We start from the raw sequence: 14,672 nt of genomic DNA, 5'->3' as shown, positions 1-14,672 counted from the left end.
CGGACTTTTTCTATTATCAGACGGTCTGTGCTGGTGGCCTGTTCATTCACCCCTCCTGCTAACTGTTGTACGGTCATATACGTTTAGTACAAGATGTTATCTTGCCACGTAAAACACAAAATTCATTTTTTATTGTGGAAACTCTAAATGACCATCTTTACATTTTTATTTTGGCTTCTCATAATCACGATCCCGCAATTTCCTCATCTGTTTTTTGCATTTTCAAGACTTTCTTTTTGGAAAATGTCGAGCATCAATTACTTATCACAATTGCGTGCTGAATTTATAAATCTAAAACAGAAAGCTGATAAGTAACGCTATTCGAAAACAGGGTAAGCGGCAATGAATGAACTCAATCCAACACTGCGCATGAGAACAGACGCTTTTGGACAGAATTTTTCTGCGTACGAAGCTCTAATCACCAAGCACCTGCGTCACCAGAGTTCCTCAGGAACCGTAGAAAGACCCTGCCTCGGAGTAGGAGCTAAAATGTTTCTAGGAACTGAGGTCCAAGTTCCTATGCTGTCCAAATGATCCAAGAAACAGCCTAGCTCCTGAAAAGTTTCTCCTAAGTGCAAAAAGGTCCTACAGTGCAAAAGGGGCTCATCTACCTGAGATCTCCTTGATACTGTGACTGTCATACTGTTTCCCAACAAGGCCTGTGCAATTTTAACACTACTGAGTACTGCATGATGGACAATGCCATAATTGCACATGAGGAAAACCTCATGTGCAATCAAATAATAAAGCAGCCTTTCATCACTCTTAGTATGCATGATTTTATTTGAATGTAGGGCCTCAATAAACAACCCTACAAGGACTGCAGAAAAGCAAATACTGTCGGTTCGTTTTGCTCATCAGAGGTACTGACAGGCCGAAAGCCGAAAGCAGCCGGGATATCAACTTGGTAATGTGTTTATTCTCATGGGAGGCATGTCAAGTAAATTTTTAAAAGAGGTTTAAAAGTAAAGCAGGAAGTTATCATAAACACCAAGACTGGAAAAGACAATGTTCTTACCAACAAGGGGAAAAAGGAACTGATGTCGTTGAACTGCGAATGTAACGCTCTACCTACAGGTTGACTGCGGGCGGACAGAAGAAAAGAAACGTCACTACCTTTGAATTACAAAAGTGTCTCATATTATCTCATCGACAAAACAGCCTGTCGAGACTTCCGGGGAGGAGAGATGCCAGTGAGGGCGGTTTGTTAGAACTCCGCTTCACGGACAGATGAGCACGAGGTAAAAAAGCGTTCCGAGGAGGCCGGCGCACAATTTAGAGTTCAACCAGAGAGAGCGGGTCGGTGTAAAGAATCTAGCACGCAGGCATAAAATCCGCTTGGCTTTTGTTTGCGCCGGTCGTCAACCCACCGGCAGAGAGGAAACTTCTTGAGGAATAAATCGGGGGGGTGAAAGAATTAGCTGAGCCGCGTGCTCGGTGCAGAACACACTCTGACAGACAGTGATGGGAGCGCTTGTGTACACTCATGCACAATCACGCACAATCACGCAATGCCAGGTATGCAGCAAACACAGGGTTATTGTCTCCGTGTCAACAGTCCACCTGCTGGAGGCTTTATTTTTGACCTGCAGGTCTTGTGGCACAGGAATGTGAGTGTGTGTGTGTGTGCATGGGAACAGTGAGGTGAGGTGACAACAGACTGTGTACAAATTCTAAGCCCTGGGTAGAACACTTATTGTAGGCACTATCCATCACACTGCACACACACACATATATACACACATACACACAGCTTAAAGTGCTAGTGTCAGTCAGCAGATCTGTAACTATGACATTCTGGAAGGAATTACAGTTTCATCTATCAGGAGGGAACGGACCCGCATCACATCTTTGATCCCCACAGGATCAGAGTGACGGGGCTGAAATAGGAGACCGGGAGCTGCCGGATTGGTCGGCTTCGGGTGAGGAGAGAGACTTCTGGGGTCGACTCCAAGCTCTCTCCGCCGTGCAAGGACGAAAAGAAAAGAAAATATGAAAAAAAAAAGCTTGTAGTATTTCCGGCGGAGCGCAGAGGAGTGTTTGACACCCAAATCCCAATCCTTGGCCTCGGACGTGAGGTGGCTGCACCTCCAAGATTTCAAGCAAAGCTGATTTAATGACATTTGTTTCCTTTTTTTAGTGAATTGTCAGTGAATTGTTCATCCTCAGAAACTAACAATAACACATTGGGGTTCAAGCTGTTGTCAAACATCGACAGCCCTTCAGGTCCACCCGCGTGGGGTGAACGGCTCCGACAAACACACACCTCGGTCACTGAGAAGCATGAAATGCCTCGAAATAGCAGCTGGTTACGAGCTGCTTTTAAACGGCCAGCGGAGAGATTCAAAATGACATCGCACGTGTTTTCGGACTGGGTGTCTGGAGAAAACATTTCTGACCTCACAGGTGTGTGAGAGATACAGACAAACTGAGCAACCGGCAAGGATGTTGAACAGGTTTAACAGCCTGTGATCATTTCAGAGATGCATTTTGGGGGTGCGTTGGTTAGCGTTTCCCTGTCACAGAAAGACGGTTCCTGGTTCAATTCCGACAATGCCGAGTTTTCACACACTCCCCATTCCTGTGTGGGTTTCCTCCGTTTTTCCTGCAGCTCCAAAAACATGCAGTAGGTTCACTGGAGACCCTAAATTGCCCAGGGAAGTGAGATGTTATAGCGATCTCTACAAGAAGGTGAGCAGAGCAGAATGTACCTGCTGTGGAGACTCAGGTCTCGTGGAGCAAAGGGGGCTCTCCGAAAGGAGCTTCTTAGACACTAAGGTGGCATCAGCCGTTTTCTCTGGAGTACTCTTGGACAGGAAGAAGATCGACAAACTGCATTCTTTCAATCTTTCATTCATCTACTCAAGTGTCCATTCATCCACTCTCCTACACATCCACTCACTTGGACACCATAGGTGTTACCGCTGTGCTGCCATCACTACAAGTATTGCTGTTGTTCGCTGCTAGTCGCAACTTTTGCATGTGTTTTTACTGTTTATATATCGTCGTATTGTTTGGGTGCAACTTGTTAATACAAGCCCTACCTGTTTATATATATTGTTGACACTGTTTATTGTTTTTTCTTAGTTTTTCTTTTATTGTTTTCTCTTAGTTTTTCTATTTTTGATAACTTTTCTTACACCGTCCACTTCCTGCTGTGAGTGGTTGAAATTTCCCCACTGTCTGACGATTCTATTCTATTCTATTCTAGTCTGTCTTTATGTGATGTGCAAAGGAAAATGGTGAACGCTTGTTTGTCTCTAGAACTGTACTTTAATCGTCCCACAGTGGGAACATTTCAGTTCGCACACAGCACAAAGTGGATTGTGCGGAAGAGGAAGTTAATAGAAAGATATATGCATTAATAAAAGAAAAAAGTATATAAGCGATATACAATTGCTATACACATACAACAATGCTTACAGCAGCAACACCTATGGGTGTCTGGGTGAATGGATGGACTGATGAATGAAAGAATGAGAAAGTGAATGGTTGAATGTCTCTATATGATGTGTGAATGAGAGGGTGAATGGTTGTTGCCTATGTATAATATGAATAACAGGATAAAAAGTCGCATGCCTCTATTTGATGAGTGCATGAGAGAGTGAATGGTTGTATGTCGCTATATTTCGTCCTACGATCAACTAGCGACTGGTCCAGGGTGAACCCCACCTCCAACCCAACAACAGCTGGGATAGACTCCAGTACAGATAATGAATGACTGAATAAAACATTTTGGGCCTCAAATGTACAAACACGGCATATGAGCCGGCGCACACGGCGCTCAGGCAGAAGCTGTCAGGCTCGGGAGACCAATCAGCTATAAAAAGAGACTTCGATTTAATGCCACTGTTGTTATTACAGGCAATTACAGGTAAAACTGACGCGGCTGATTTTTTTCACATTTACAGATCAACAAGAGCGGCAGCTATTTATACCTGCAAATAAAAGGAGACTGTTTTCACGCTCTGCCAACTGGAATTGTGCCTTTCATTAAGGAAATCTATTTAGAGCTGAGCGGCGGCGAGGGGGGGGGGAGCTGGGAGCAATGAGCTCAGATAAAATCTTTCAATGAAAGGTCGGAGGTATTATTAATTCATCGCCACACAGCCACTTTTTTAATACAATGGAGCGGCGGCTGTTCGGTAGAATCCGGTCCAATAACGGAGTGTGTGTTATCTGCAAGGCTCAGACGGTGTCAATCACTCAGGTCGTGTTAGATGTGCGGGTCAGCAGACTGTGACCCCGACCATCTGTGGATGTGTCAGAGGCAATTAGGCTGAGAAGCACGTCAGCGCGGCGCCGACAATACGTGTCGCGAAAAGCAAAAAAAAAACAAAAGCGCAATTAAGGATTTACAGCGGAACATGTTCAAGGCCAAACGGTACAAAAGCAGAAATGGAGATGGCGCTATTTGATGTGAAAAAGGTTGCATGCGGCGGCTAACCCGCAAATCACGAACGTAAATTGCCGACGTTCTTTCCGGGTCCTTGAGAAAGTCACGAATGTTTCGGGATTTTAACATTTTCGCCCGCGAGCGGCGGACGGATGCAGAATTGAGAGAATGTGCGAAAATGTCTCTCTGGTAGAGAGAGACAAATAAACTTTACAATTTCATGATTCCTTCCTGGGTGGCAGGGTGGTTAGCGCATCAGGGGTTCCCGGCTTGATTCCTACAGTCTGTGAGAGTTTCCTCCGAGGTCTCGGGTTTCCTCCCACCCTCCAAAAAACACACAAGAGGTTCATTGGAGACCCTAAACTGTCCAGACATTGGAATGAGAGGGTGAATAGCTGTATGTCTCTGTATGACCAGTCAGCTGGGGTGGTTGAATTGTTGTATGTCTATGTTACATTACATTACATTGCAGTCATTTGGCAGATGCTTTTATCCAAAGCGACTTATAAGAGGTGCAACTCAGTCACCATATGGTTCTTAGAACCATATACATACATACATTAATTTCATCCTTCTTTTTCTATTTTTTTTTTTTTTTTTTTGCGGCAGGGTTGGATGCTAAGTGCAATTAGTAGGGTAGTACTTGGTGAAGAGGTGTGTAAATGAGGGAATGAATGGTATCATGTCTATATGACGTGAGGGTGCCGAAAGTGTAACCTTGTTTGTTTCTGGATGCTATGGGAAAGAGCGGGTGTCTCAACATGACATGAGAATGAGAGGGTGAATGAATGGCGGTATGTCTCCGTATGAAACATGAAGGATAGGATAGGCTCCAGAAGCCCTTCAAAACACGGTTGCATCGCAACTCCTCGGAACATCGCTGCCTGCGTTCATGTGGAAAACACCAACAAATGTCTGAGGTCTAAAAAAATGGCTTAAAGTTAATCCAGGGTGGAAAGAGTAGATCCCAAAGAGGATCTTCTCAATACCCTTTTTATGCCTTGGCTGTAACATAGAAGCACTGAGAAATGTGAAAAGGTGAAAATTAGTCAAGTCTAACATTTAAGGCCATTTTTTGGACGGTCTTTGCGCTTTGCACATTTTTTCTCCAATAAAGGAGGAAAAAAAAATTAATTTTATCTCATCACATGAAAGTGACAGAGAGAGCCTTTAAGGATATAATTTGTAGCTTGAAAATGTATGAAAATGCACCGTATAATCAGTGAGCAATTGCGGGGAATTGGAAGCGAGTTCAGACGAGTCTGGGGGAGCATCACTAAAAAAAAGCAGGGATTAAAAACAAGACATTGTGTGAGTGTTTCCTCGTGGGACTTGTGTTTCCTCGAGCGTCCGCAGTGTTTGAAGTAGCATTTCCTTCTAATGTCACCGACTAAAAGAAAAAGGAGGGTCATTAAGGACCAATAATCGGGTTTAATTGTGTCACTTCCTCCACAACAAGGTTAACTGAAATGTCACTCTTTAGTTTTCTGTTTTTTTTACCTCAAGTGAACGTTCGGTTACCCAGTTAGCCGGCCCTTAATGGATCAGCCACCTGGCCCCTAGCCGAGGGTCTACTCTGGAATACATAATATACAAATCTTGTTACACCCTGTCAGTTGGAAGTACTTTACTAGACAAATGGCAGACAAGGGTCAGTAAGATCCAGCTCAGCTGTGAGGCTACTTTATGTTTTTGGGTCATCATTTTGACAACAAATATGACAAAAAAAGGGATTATCAAGGAGACCATTTAAATGAAGTGGAAAAAAGATAATTTCAGTCATTATCCATACAGCCTGTTCTGCACTCTGGAGCCCACTGGATGGGCTGGAGCCCATCCCATCTGTCATGGGTGATGGGGTGTTACCCCGTACCAGTTGCCAGTCGATGGGCAACACATCGAGCAGACCATAGAGCAGACTATTTTCTTTTAATATTTATTTTCAATCGATATTGAATTTAGAAATGGATTTTTTTTTCTTTTGTTTAATTTTGTATGGATGATTACATACAAAATAATGTTGATACATTTATATGATCCTTTATGATTTTAAAGTTGAAATAAAATGCCAAAAAATGTACATATTTAAATTGCAATTTTCATTTGTTTATCTTATCTTTATCTCTTACATGCTATAGTTGAGCTGTGCAAAAAAAAAAAAAAAAAAAAAAAGAAATGTGGCCCGCCAGTCCAAATAATTGCCCACCCCTGACATAGAGACATACAACCATTCAAACTCTCATTGACACATTATATAGAGACAAACAACCATTCACTCTGTCATTCAGATGTCATCTAGAGACAATTCAGGGCCTATAATATGTTTTGGACTGTGGGAGGAAACTGAAGAACCTTCAGACACTGGGAGAACATTGCGGCTCCAAACAAAAGGCCCCCTCCTTCCAAATCCAACCAGGGAGCTACTTGTGAGGCAGAAGCGCAAACTACTGTGCAACCGTGCCTGCCGACCGCTGGCTCACGCCTAAATGTCACAAATGTATTAATTCATGATCAGTCTGGGAATCATATGGGAGGCAGAGATGCTAGGAAGAATTTATAGATTCCTCATTTTTATACATTTACTACTGCGGTAAGACATTTGGTGTTAGAATTTCTCTCTGATATACCCTGCCGTATTGATTTCTTAACCCCACCTCTGGTGATTGGAGCAAGAAATCGAGTAAAGCAAGATGAAAAGACTTCCACCAAAAAGCCCGGGGATCACGGAGCACGCCGGGAGGTTTGTTCCGCCGGACCAGAAGTTGAAGGGAAAACACTTTACGGAAGGTATGCGGGCATGTGAAAGTGTTTAATCCCTAAGCCTGTGCGAGTGCGTGCCGGTGGCATTTCAACATGCCAATGGGGAGGCGGCCGTCAACACAAAGGTGACGCCGATATGGGTCTTTCGCACGAAGCCTGTCACCCTTCAGAAGAAAATAAGTGAACTGTTACTGTTTGTGCCAGTTCGGTCGCTTCAAACCTCTCCATGATGGCCGCTTGAATAAAAACTTCAAATTCTATTTTGAAAAGAAGCCCCTTTAACATGTTGCTATATGATGTGTTGCATGGAGACTTTCGTAGCTACTAATGACGGAAGAAGATTTCATAATAATGTATACTTTAATCCATCCCATCATGGATGAACCGACAAACAAGGAGGAGTCGGGAATCGAAAAAGGAATTTTAGGTTTCAAGGACCATCGCTCTTCCCCCCGCGCCATGCTGCCTCTAAATTAATTTGATTAATCAAAATTTATTTCGGTTGAAGTCATAAAAGCGAATGCATTGAATGCGCCTCCATCCTGACAGGGAGCAGAACATGTTTGGATGAACTCTAACGCGCTTAATGCGGTTTATCAGATAAATCCTGGGTTTTGGCAGGGTTGCAGCACATCCTCAAATCAGTGGAAATCCTCAGATAAATAAATAAACAACCAGCAACCCTCAACACGAGGGGCCGCTGCAGGAAATCGGAAATATCAGCGCAGAACGGGACGGTGTTTAAATGACTAACACACATTTTGATTAATAAAGCTGGGGGTACTCATTCATTCATCATCTAATCCATTTATCCTGCACTCAGGACTGCAGGGGGTCTGGAGGCTATCCCAGCTGTGGAACGGCGAGAGGCGACGTTCATCCTGGACCACATAGAGAGACGTTTAATATTCACGTCCTCATTCACATGCACATTGAGACATACAACCATTCATTCTTGCATTCACGGGTCACGTGCAGATATATACCCATACATTCTGTCATTCAAACTTTGTATCGAGACCAACAACCATTCAAATGTCCGGGCAATTTAGGGTCACCTTATGCATCTTTTTGGACGGTGGGAGGAAACCAGACAATCCAGGAAAGCCACGCAGATACAGAAAGTACATGCAATTTCCCTCGAATTTCTCCAATAGGGCTAACTAAAGTATGATCTTAAACTCTACAAAGAAAGGCCCCCTGTCGGAATCCAATAAAGGACCTTCTCGCTGGTAGACATAGGTGCTAACCACTGGCCCCAGCTTTAGTTGGTTATTCTCATTTTACTTTTGACTTATTTCACAGATGACTTGGTCGAGGCATTAAGCCAGGTGAGGGTAATTATTTGGACAGCCGGGCCACATATCTTATTTAGTTTTTATGTGCGGGCCAACTAGGTGGCAGGTAAATTGAACAAAACGAAAATTGCAAATTACATATTTAAATATTTTGACATTTTATTTCAACTTTAAAATCATTACTGGTCATAGAAATGTACCAACATTATTTTGTATATAATCATCAGTACAAAATTAAACAAAAGGCAAAAATAAGGAGTTTCTGAATTCAATATTGATTGAAAATACTTATTAAAATATTCAATGAAAATAGTTTGGCAGGCCGGATAAAAAAGTGAAACGGGACGGATGTGGCCCGCGGGCCGTACAGTGCCCGGTCTGCAGCCGTAGTTTAATGGACTGTTTCTGTCTCTTCAATTCTTCTTTAAATGGACCAAATGATGGAAGATTGGTATTTTCTCAGCTCGGTGCAAATTCTTGCAACCCTGTGGGATGAAGCTAAAGATTATCAGATGTCTGTTTTACGCAGATGACACCGTTTACAAAATGTAAGAGAGGGGAAAGAGATGGAGGACTCTGCATCGCCTTCGTTGGACCTCGTCTGTTCTTGCTTAGCCCTCGCATTTGTTTCAGATGATGGGGGGAACAAGACTCAAATCGTTCTGAGGTTTTGCTCGCTCACTTCCTGCACGGGGAAGCACTTATACAGCAACGAAATCCTCTCTGGGGACAGGGGAAAGAGGAGTGAAGGGGAAAGCAAACATGGCAACGCAGCACTTTAATTCCGGCCCCGGCGGTCTGGGATCCAGATATTGATAGCAGCGCGTGCCGAGTTCACGGGGGGAAACAGCGAAGGTGATATGTTAGGGAAGGGTTTTTGTACACTGCCCCGATCGCTCGAAAGATGAGTAAGAGCCTATTATCGTTTATTTTCTCCGCTGTGTAAACATCCCCATGGCAAGGACGGACAAGCACCGTCGTCCTCATCCTCGACCGTCTCGTCTCGCCGAAATTTCATCTACGCTGTAACACGGATCAAAGTCCAAATGTCTCTTCCGCCCCGTTGGGTCAAGACGGCGCTCAGCCATCTGAAGCAACAACAATCGAGAATAAAATGTCTTGGCTCGGCGGGTTGACGTTAATTGCAACCGTAGCACTTCAATTGCTGGCTCCTGTCCACATGCTCAGGCACTCCCTCCCCCCCCATCAATGCTTCTGACGGCGAGCGCTAATAGGTGAGTGACAGGCTAAATTGTCAAAGTCCGTGGATGGAATAATTAGAGTCCATGTTTTGTCATCTTTCACGGTTGTCTACGCGGGGCTTTGCATCTTCGCTCCCGCAATGACAAACTGGAGGCGCAATTGATGCTGAATCTCTCGGTATCAGACAGCTTCATGTTTTCACGTCAGGGTTGGCCAATGAAAAAGCCAAGGAGAGATTTCCTTTATTACCGATTTGACTCGGCTTGTTGTGATAGCTATTGTTTACGCCTGCATGTCCCGATGGGCCACGCTCACCATATCTCACCGTATTTGCGAATCTTTCATTTGATGTGTGATTAGAGAGTAAATGGTTCTATGTCTCAATATGTGAACTGAATGAAAGAATGAATGGTTGTTTATCTCTATTTCACAGGTGGTGACAGAGCGAATGGTTGTATGTCTCCATATGTGGCCCTGTGATTGACAGGCGACCGGTCCAGGTCTCGCCCAATGATAGCTAGGATAGGCACAGGCAACTCTGACTGCAGGATAAGTGGTATAAATAATGAACAAATGAATGAATGAAAGCAAGAACATATTCTGTTCTGCCATCAAGTGCTGACCTTCCTGATGTGACATGGCTCCTTTTCTGTCAACTAAAACTAAATTCAAACTCAAAATATTTTTCTGACAGACAGCGAAGGCTGGCAACATTGCTGCCAGAAACCATGACAGCTCACGCCGACAAAAAAGTCCAGACTCTTTTGCGACAAATCGCTCCTCCAACGGAACGACACCAACACCAAAGAGCCGCGCTCCTCCCACGGTCACGTTATATTCAAGCTCTTGCAATTACAGGCATCCGACTTGTAAGCCGTCTTCCCATCGGCATTCAGCCAAGAGTAGAGAAATCACATTCCTCTTGAAGCTCTGACATATTCGTCTCTGAATCATATGGACGTGCCGTCGAGGCCGAACGGGAATGCTGGCAGCGGCAGCGACTGCTTACCTACTTCACTGAAGAGGCAGCCTTGAAAACACACATCCCCTCTGTGCGTAGACACGCGCTTTGTTTTTCAAGTGACTATCCTCAAATATCCTCGCATGGTAACTGCGGACTAACATGTCGAAAACATATGCAATCTCGTGCTGGACTTGAACTCCATTGCAGAGGAGATGGACCTGCTCCCAGCTGCTGGATGACCATAGCCTGCGGCCTTCAGTGCATGTAGATCTTCCTGTTTCGTAGCCGCTGTTCCAAATTGAACGCGACCTTACTAAGTAATCTGAGAGTGGCGCGAGTATTTATGCATGTGCAATACCACTGGCAAGGAACCATATTGCAATCCTGGACTTCAATTTAAACAACATTGTCAAATTTATAATTTCTTCTGTTCCATCTTCTTTTCCTTTCTGCTGTTACCCTCAGGGGGTCATCATAGCCAATCATCTTCCTCCATCTCGCCAAGCGGTTACAACTTCAGCATTCTTCCAGCCACATCCTCTGTCCACATCCGAACCATTTCAGTCTGACTTCCCCTGCAGAACCTGAAATGTGCGCCGTCTCTCTGATGGTTGGCAACATCTACATCTCCGCCTGGAGATCAAGACATCATCTGGGAACGTCATAGACTGTGGAGATTCATGTCAAACCTCATCTGTCAGCCTGTCCGTAAGCACAGCACACACGCAATCGTCATTTCTTCTGTTTAACGCCGCTTTAAAGACAATTTCTCTTAATTTTTAACACCAAAGACCAAGAAACTCAACCAAATTGGATTTGAACATGTTGGATCTCCATACGTTTCTGGCATGATCAACACCAGTGAATCCTGTCAGAATCTAAAGGCTTGTGGTTGCCCCTGACGACGTTGCAAGCGACAGTGGTTTCAGAGTTTACGAAAACCGAATAGTAACATTCTGTTTATTTGTGGGCTATTTTTGGACTATTTGTCACAAACCGCGCCAACTCGGGTTGCCCAACCGGTTTAAACATTCCCTGACCTTCAGCATACCGTCATTTCTCTTCCTTTGTTGATTCGGAGAACTCGGGGGCTCTCGAGGGTCACTTCCTTGACAAATCGAGCGACTCATTGTGACGAGCCATGAGGAATAAAAGAATACACACACACACACACACACACATACACACTGATGCCTGTCTCGCACTCCTCCCAATACACCCCTTCCCGTAATCCCCAATGACTTCAGTCTTGGAAAGAAAAGAGGGGGGAAACCCCGAACCAAGCCTCTGAATCATCTCGACACATCCCATATCACCCCATGAACACACACACACACACACACACATCCATGCAGTTCGCCCTAGGATAGAGCAGGGGGCCCCAGGGCAGGCAGGTGCCAGGGCAACAACAAAGAGTGGTGACCGTGCACACATATATGTATGTGTGTGTGTGTGTGTGTGTGTGTGTGTGTGTGTGTGCGTGTGTTTATAAGGAGCCCGTTGGCTGTCTGTCACTCCAACCTGCAGCTTTCCTCAGCTGTATTTCACCCCTCCGGGGAATGCTCGCATCTGCAACGCTGCGCGTGTGTGTTTCTCTGAAAATCAGTCTTTCCGATAGATCAATACATCTGGGGATTATGCGTCCTCCTAATTGCATTATCAGGGTGAGTGACAGCGGACGACACACCCCACCGAAAAACCCCAAAGGCCCCCCATCCCCTCTGATGCTCGCGCCCCAGCGGGAGCGCTCCGCGGCTACATGTTACACTGTGATTGCTGCCCAGCAGGCAAAGGATTTAAAGCTGCACTACACAAGATTTTCATCTAAAAATACATTTGTCTAATCAGCTGAAACACACATTTAAGCTGAGGGAGTGAGGGGAGCGTCCACGGGGCTAGGCAAAACGCCTTTAAAACATTAGAACACTTGGAATATGTGTAGGAGTGATGGAGGAACTGCACCCTGAAGGGTTCTGAGGTGAGGAAATATTACATTAATGCACCGTGTCTTGTGTAATCCCAGTTAATTCCTCCTGCCAGGAGGAGATACTTTATATATTAAATGTACTTCTATTAGTTACAGTACCTGTAACAGAATAATCGCAGCCTAATGGTCATAAAGGAATGGTGGCACTCTGTAAATGTATCACTGTTGCCCTCCCCTACCTCGTGTTATTGGATTTAATACATATATGTTTGCCAGCATTAACTGCAGCAGCTTCTTGGCGAAGATGAATAAGAGCAACTGTGATTGCCTTGAGTCAAACCTCTGCGGCGCTTTATCTGTAAACACATCTGTGTCACATCCATCTGATAAGAGTTAGGTTACACACACACAAACACACACACACACACAAACAACAAGCCCCCCCCCCCTCACAAAGAGTGAAACACACATGGAAAAGGGATTTAAAGGATTTTAAATCTTGCTGTGCATACCTTGTCAAAAAGGGATTTCCATTGCTGACACCAGGACAGGAGGGTGCCAGGTGAAGATGTAAGCAAAGAACGAGGGAGGGAAAGATATTAAATAGTAATTACATAGGCAGATTTGCATACATACATATATATATTTGCTATTTATAAGCAGGTGCAGGAGCACCTGTTTGGAAACGAGTCTCCTCTGTAAGTGCACGAACTGGCACAAGATAGCTGGGCACCCAAAGTGATGATTAAGTTTTTATCTTTTTTTTTTCAAGAAAATCAATGCTCAATTGTCCCTTCAAAAGCTGCTGATGTGAGTCTGATGATAGTTAAATCACTGAAAATCAGTAATGAATGTTGCATCTCGTTGCTATAATCTGCTTATCATGCATTTAATTTTTATTTTATTTATCTTATTTTTTTTTGCTACCTAGCTGGCTTCACTGTGGACAGCAAACAGCAACACAATACATATTTTGAATCTTGGATCTTGCATAACACATGATTAAAATGTTCATGTGGCAGTCTGACCTCCATCCAGTTGTTGCAAATGAATAATAGGAAAGTTCAAATTAATTTAATAAAGAAAAGCACAGTGTTTGTGTATGTGTGTGTGTGTGTGTGTGTGTGTGTGTGTGTGTGTGTGTGTGTGTGTGTGTGTGTGTGTGTGTGTGTGTGTGGACTCACGTCCTCTGGGGCCACAGGAAGGACGTCGGTAGTTTCCAAAACCTCGATCTCCTCACCCTCCGCATTGGCCGCCACCGCCGGGGAGGAGCTCGCCGCCGCCTCCCGGGTTCCACCCGCCATCCTCGGGCTGCCGTCCTCCATGCGCCCGCGGGGGAGAGACAGGGAGCCTCCGGTCCTCAGGAAGCCCTCCGCATACTTGGGAGCTCACAGTCCCATCCCGCCGCTCCGGGGGACGGGCGTCACGCCGGGGACACCGGCAGCTCTGGATGGAAGGGGTGTGTGCGCGCCGCTCTGCTCACACACACTCACACACTCACACACTCACACTCACACACTCACACTCACACTCACACGCGTGCGCGCATCCGAGCACGGAAAAGTTGATCCCGGCTCCAGTTCAGGTTTAGTTGTCCCGGAGGTAGGATGGATGTGTACATCGGGGCAGCCGGCGGGAGGAGGCGGAGGGGCGGTCCGGTTCGGCGCTCACTCCGCCCGGGGAGCTGCGGAGGATCCGGCGGAGACGGTGACATCATCTGACGGTAACATGACGGGGACGACGGACCGGGACCGACGCTCATGTTTGCCCCGGAGAGCCGGACCGGGGAGCCGCTGGCGTCGGCTAACTCACCGGGTGAAACGTCGCCCGGCGTCCGGACGCTTTTCTTCCCCACCCCCCTCGCGGTGTGTCACGGTGCCTGGAGAAGGTGGTGCAGGCGTCGCACCGCCCGCTGCACCCGGGACCGGGGATCCTTGAGGATAAGATGGGGGAAGCTGGGAATGGGAAGACCCCCCCCCCTACACACACACACACACACACACACACACACACACACACATACACACACACGCGCGCGCGCACACACACTTGCTCACCCCCCTACTGATGCCTGTCACTTGCAATCTAGGTCGCCCCCAGGCCATCCAGACAGAATCAGGTGTT

At 45.6% G+C, this 14,672-nt stretch overlaps 1 protein-coding gene across 3 annotated transcripts in view; it reads right to left on the bottom strand.

Moving 5' to 3' along the window:
* rhbdl3 (rhomboid, veinlet-like 3 (Drosophila)) overlaps positions 1-14,672 on the bottom strand; it is a 66,405-nt gene extending 51,733 nt beyond the window's left edge. The window contains exons 1-3 of one of the 3 annotated variants that reach the window (XM_086157129.1): positions 14,361-14,672; positions 13,733-14,232; positions 13,061-13,084 (exon numbers count right to left, since the gene is read on the bottom strand). In XM_086157129.1, the coding sequence (XP_086013255.1) occupies positions 13,061-13,084; positions 13,733-13,873 (165 nt within the window). In that variant the 5' untranslated portion in view covers positions 13,874-14,232; positions 14,361-14,672. Of the gene's footprint in view, positions 1-13,060; positions 13,085-13,732 lie in introns of all 3 variants that reach the window. The other 2 variants (XM_086157132.1, XM_086157131.1) reach the window with 2 other exon arrangements.

This window comes from Fistularia commersonii, chromosome 12 (genome assembly GCF_037954325.1).
Source record: "Fistularia commersonii isolate RoL2024-O1a breed Wild chromosome 12, RoL_Fcom_v1.0, whole genome shotgun sequence".
Classification (NCBI taxonomy): domain Eukaryota; kingdom Metazoa; phylum Chordata; class Actinopteri; order Syngnathiformes; family Fistulariidae; genus Fistularia; species Fistularia commersonii.
This window is presented reverse-complemented; position numbering and strand designations above follow the sequence as displayed.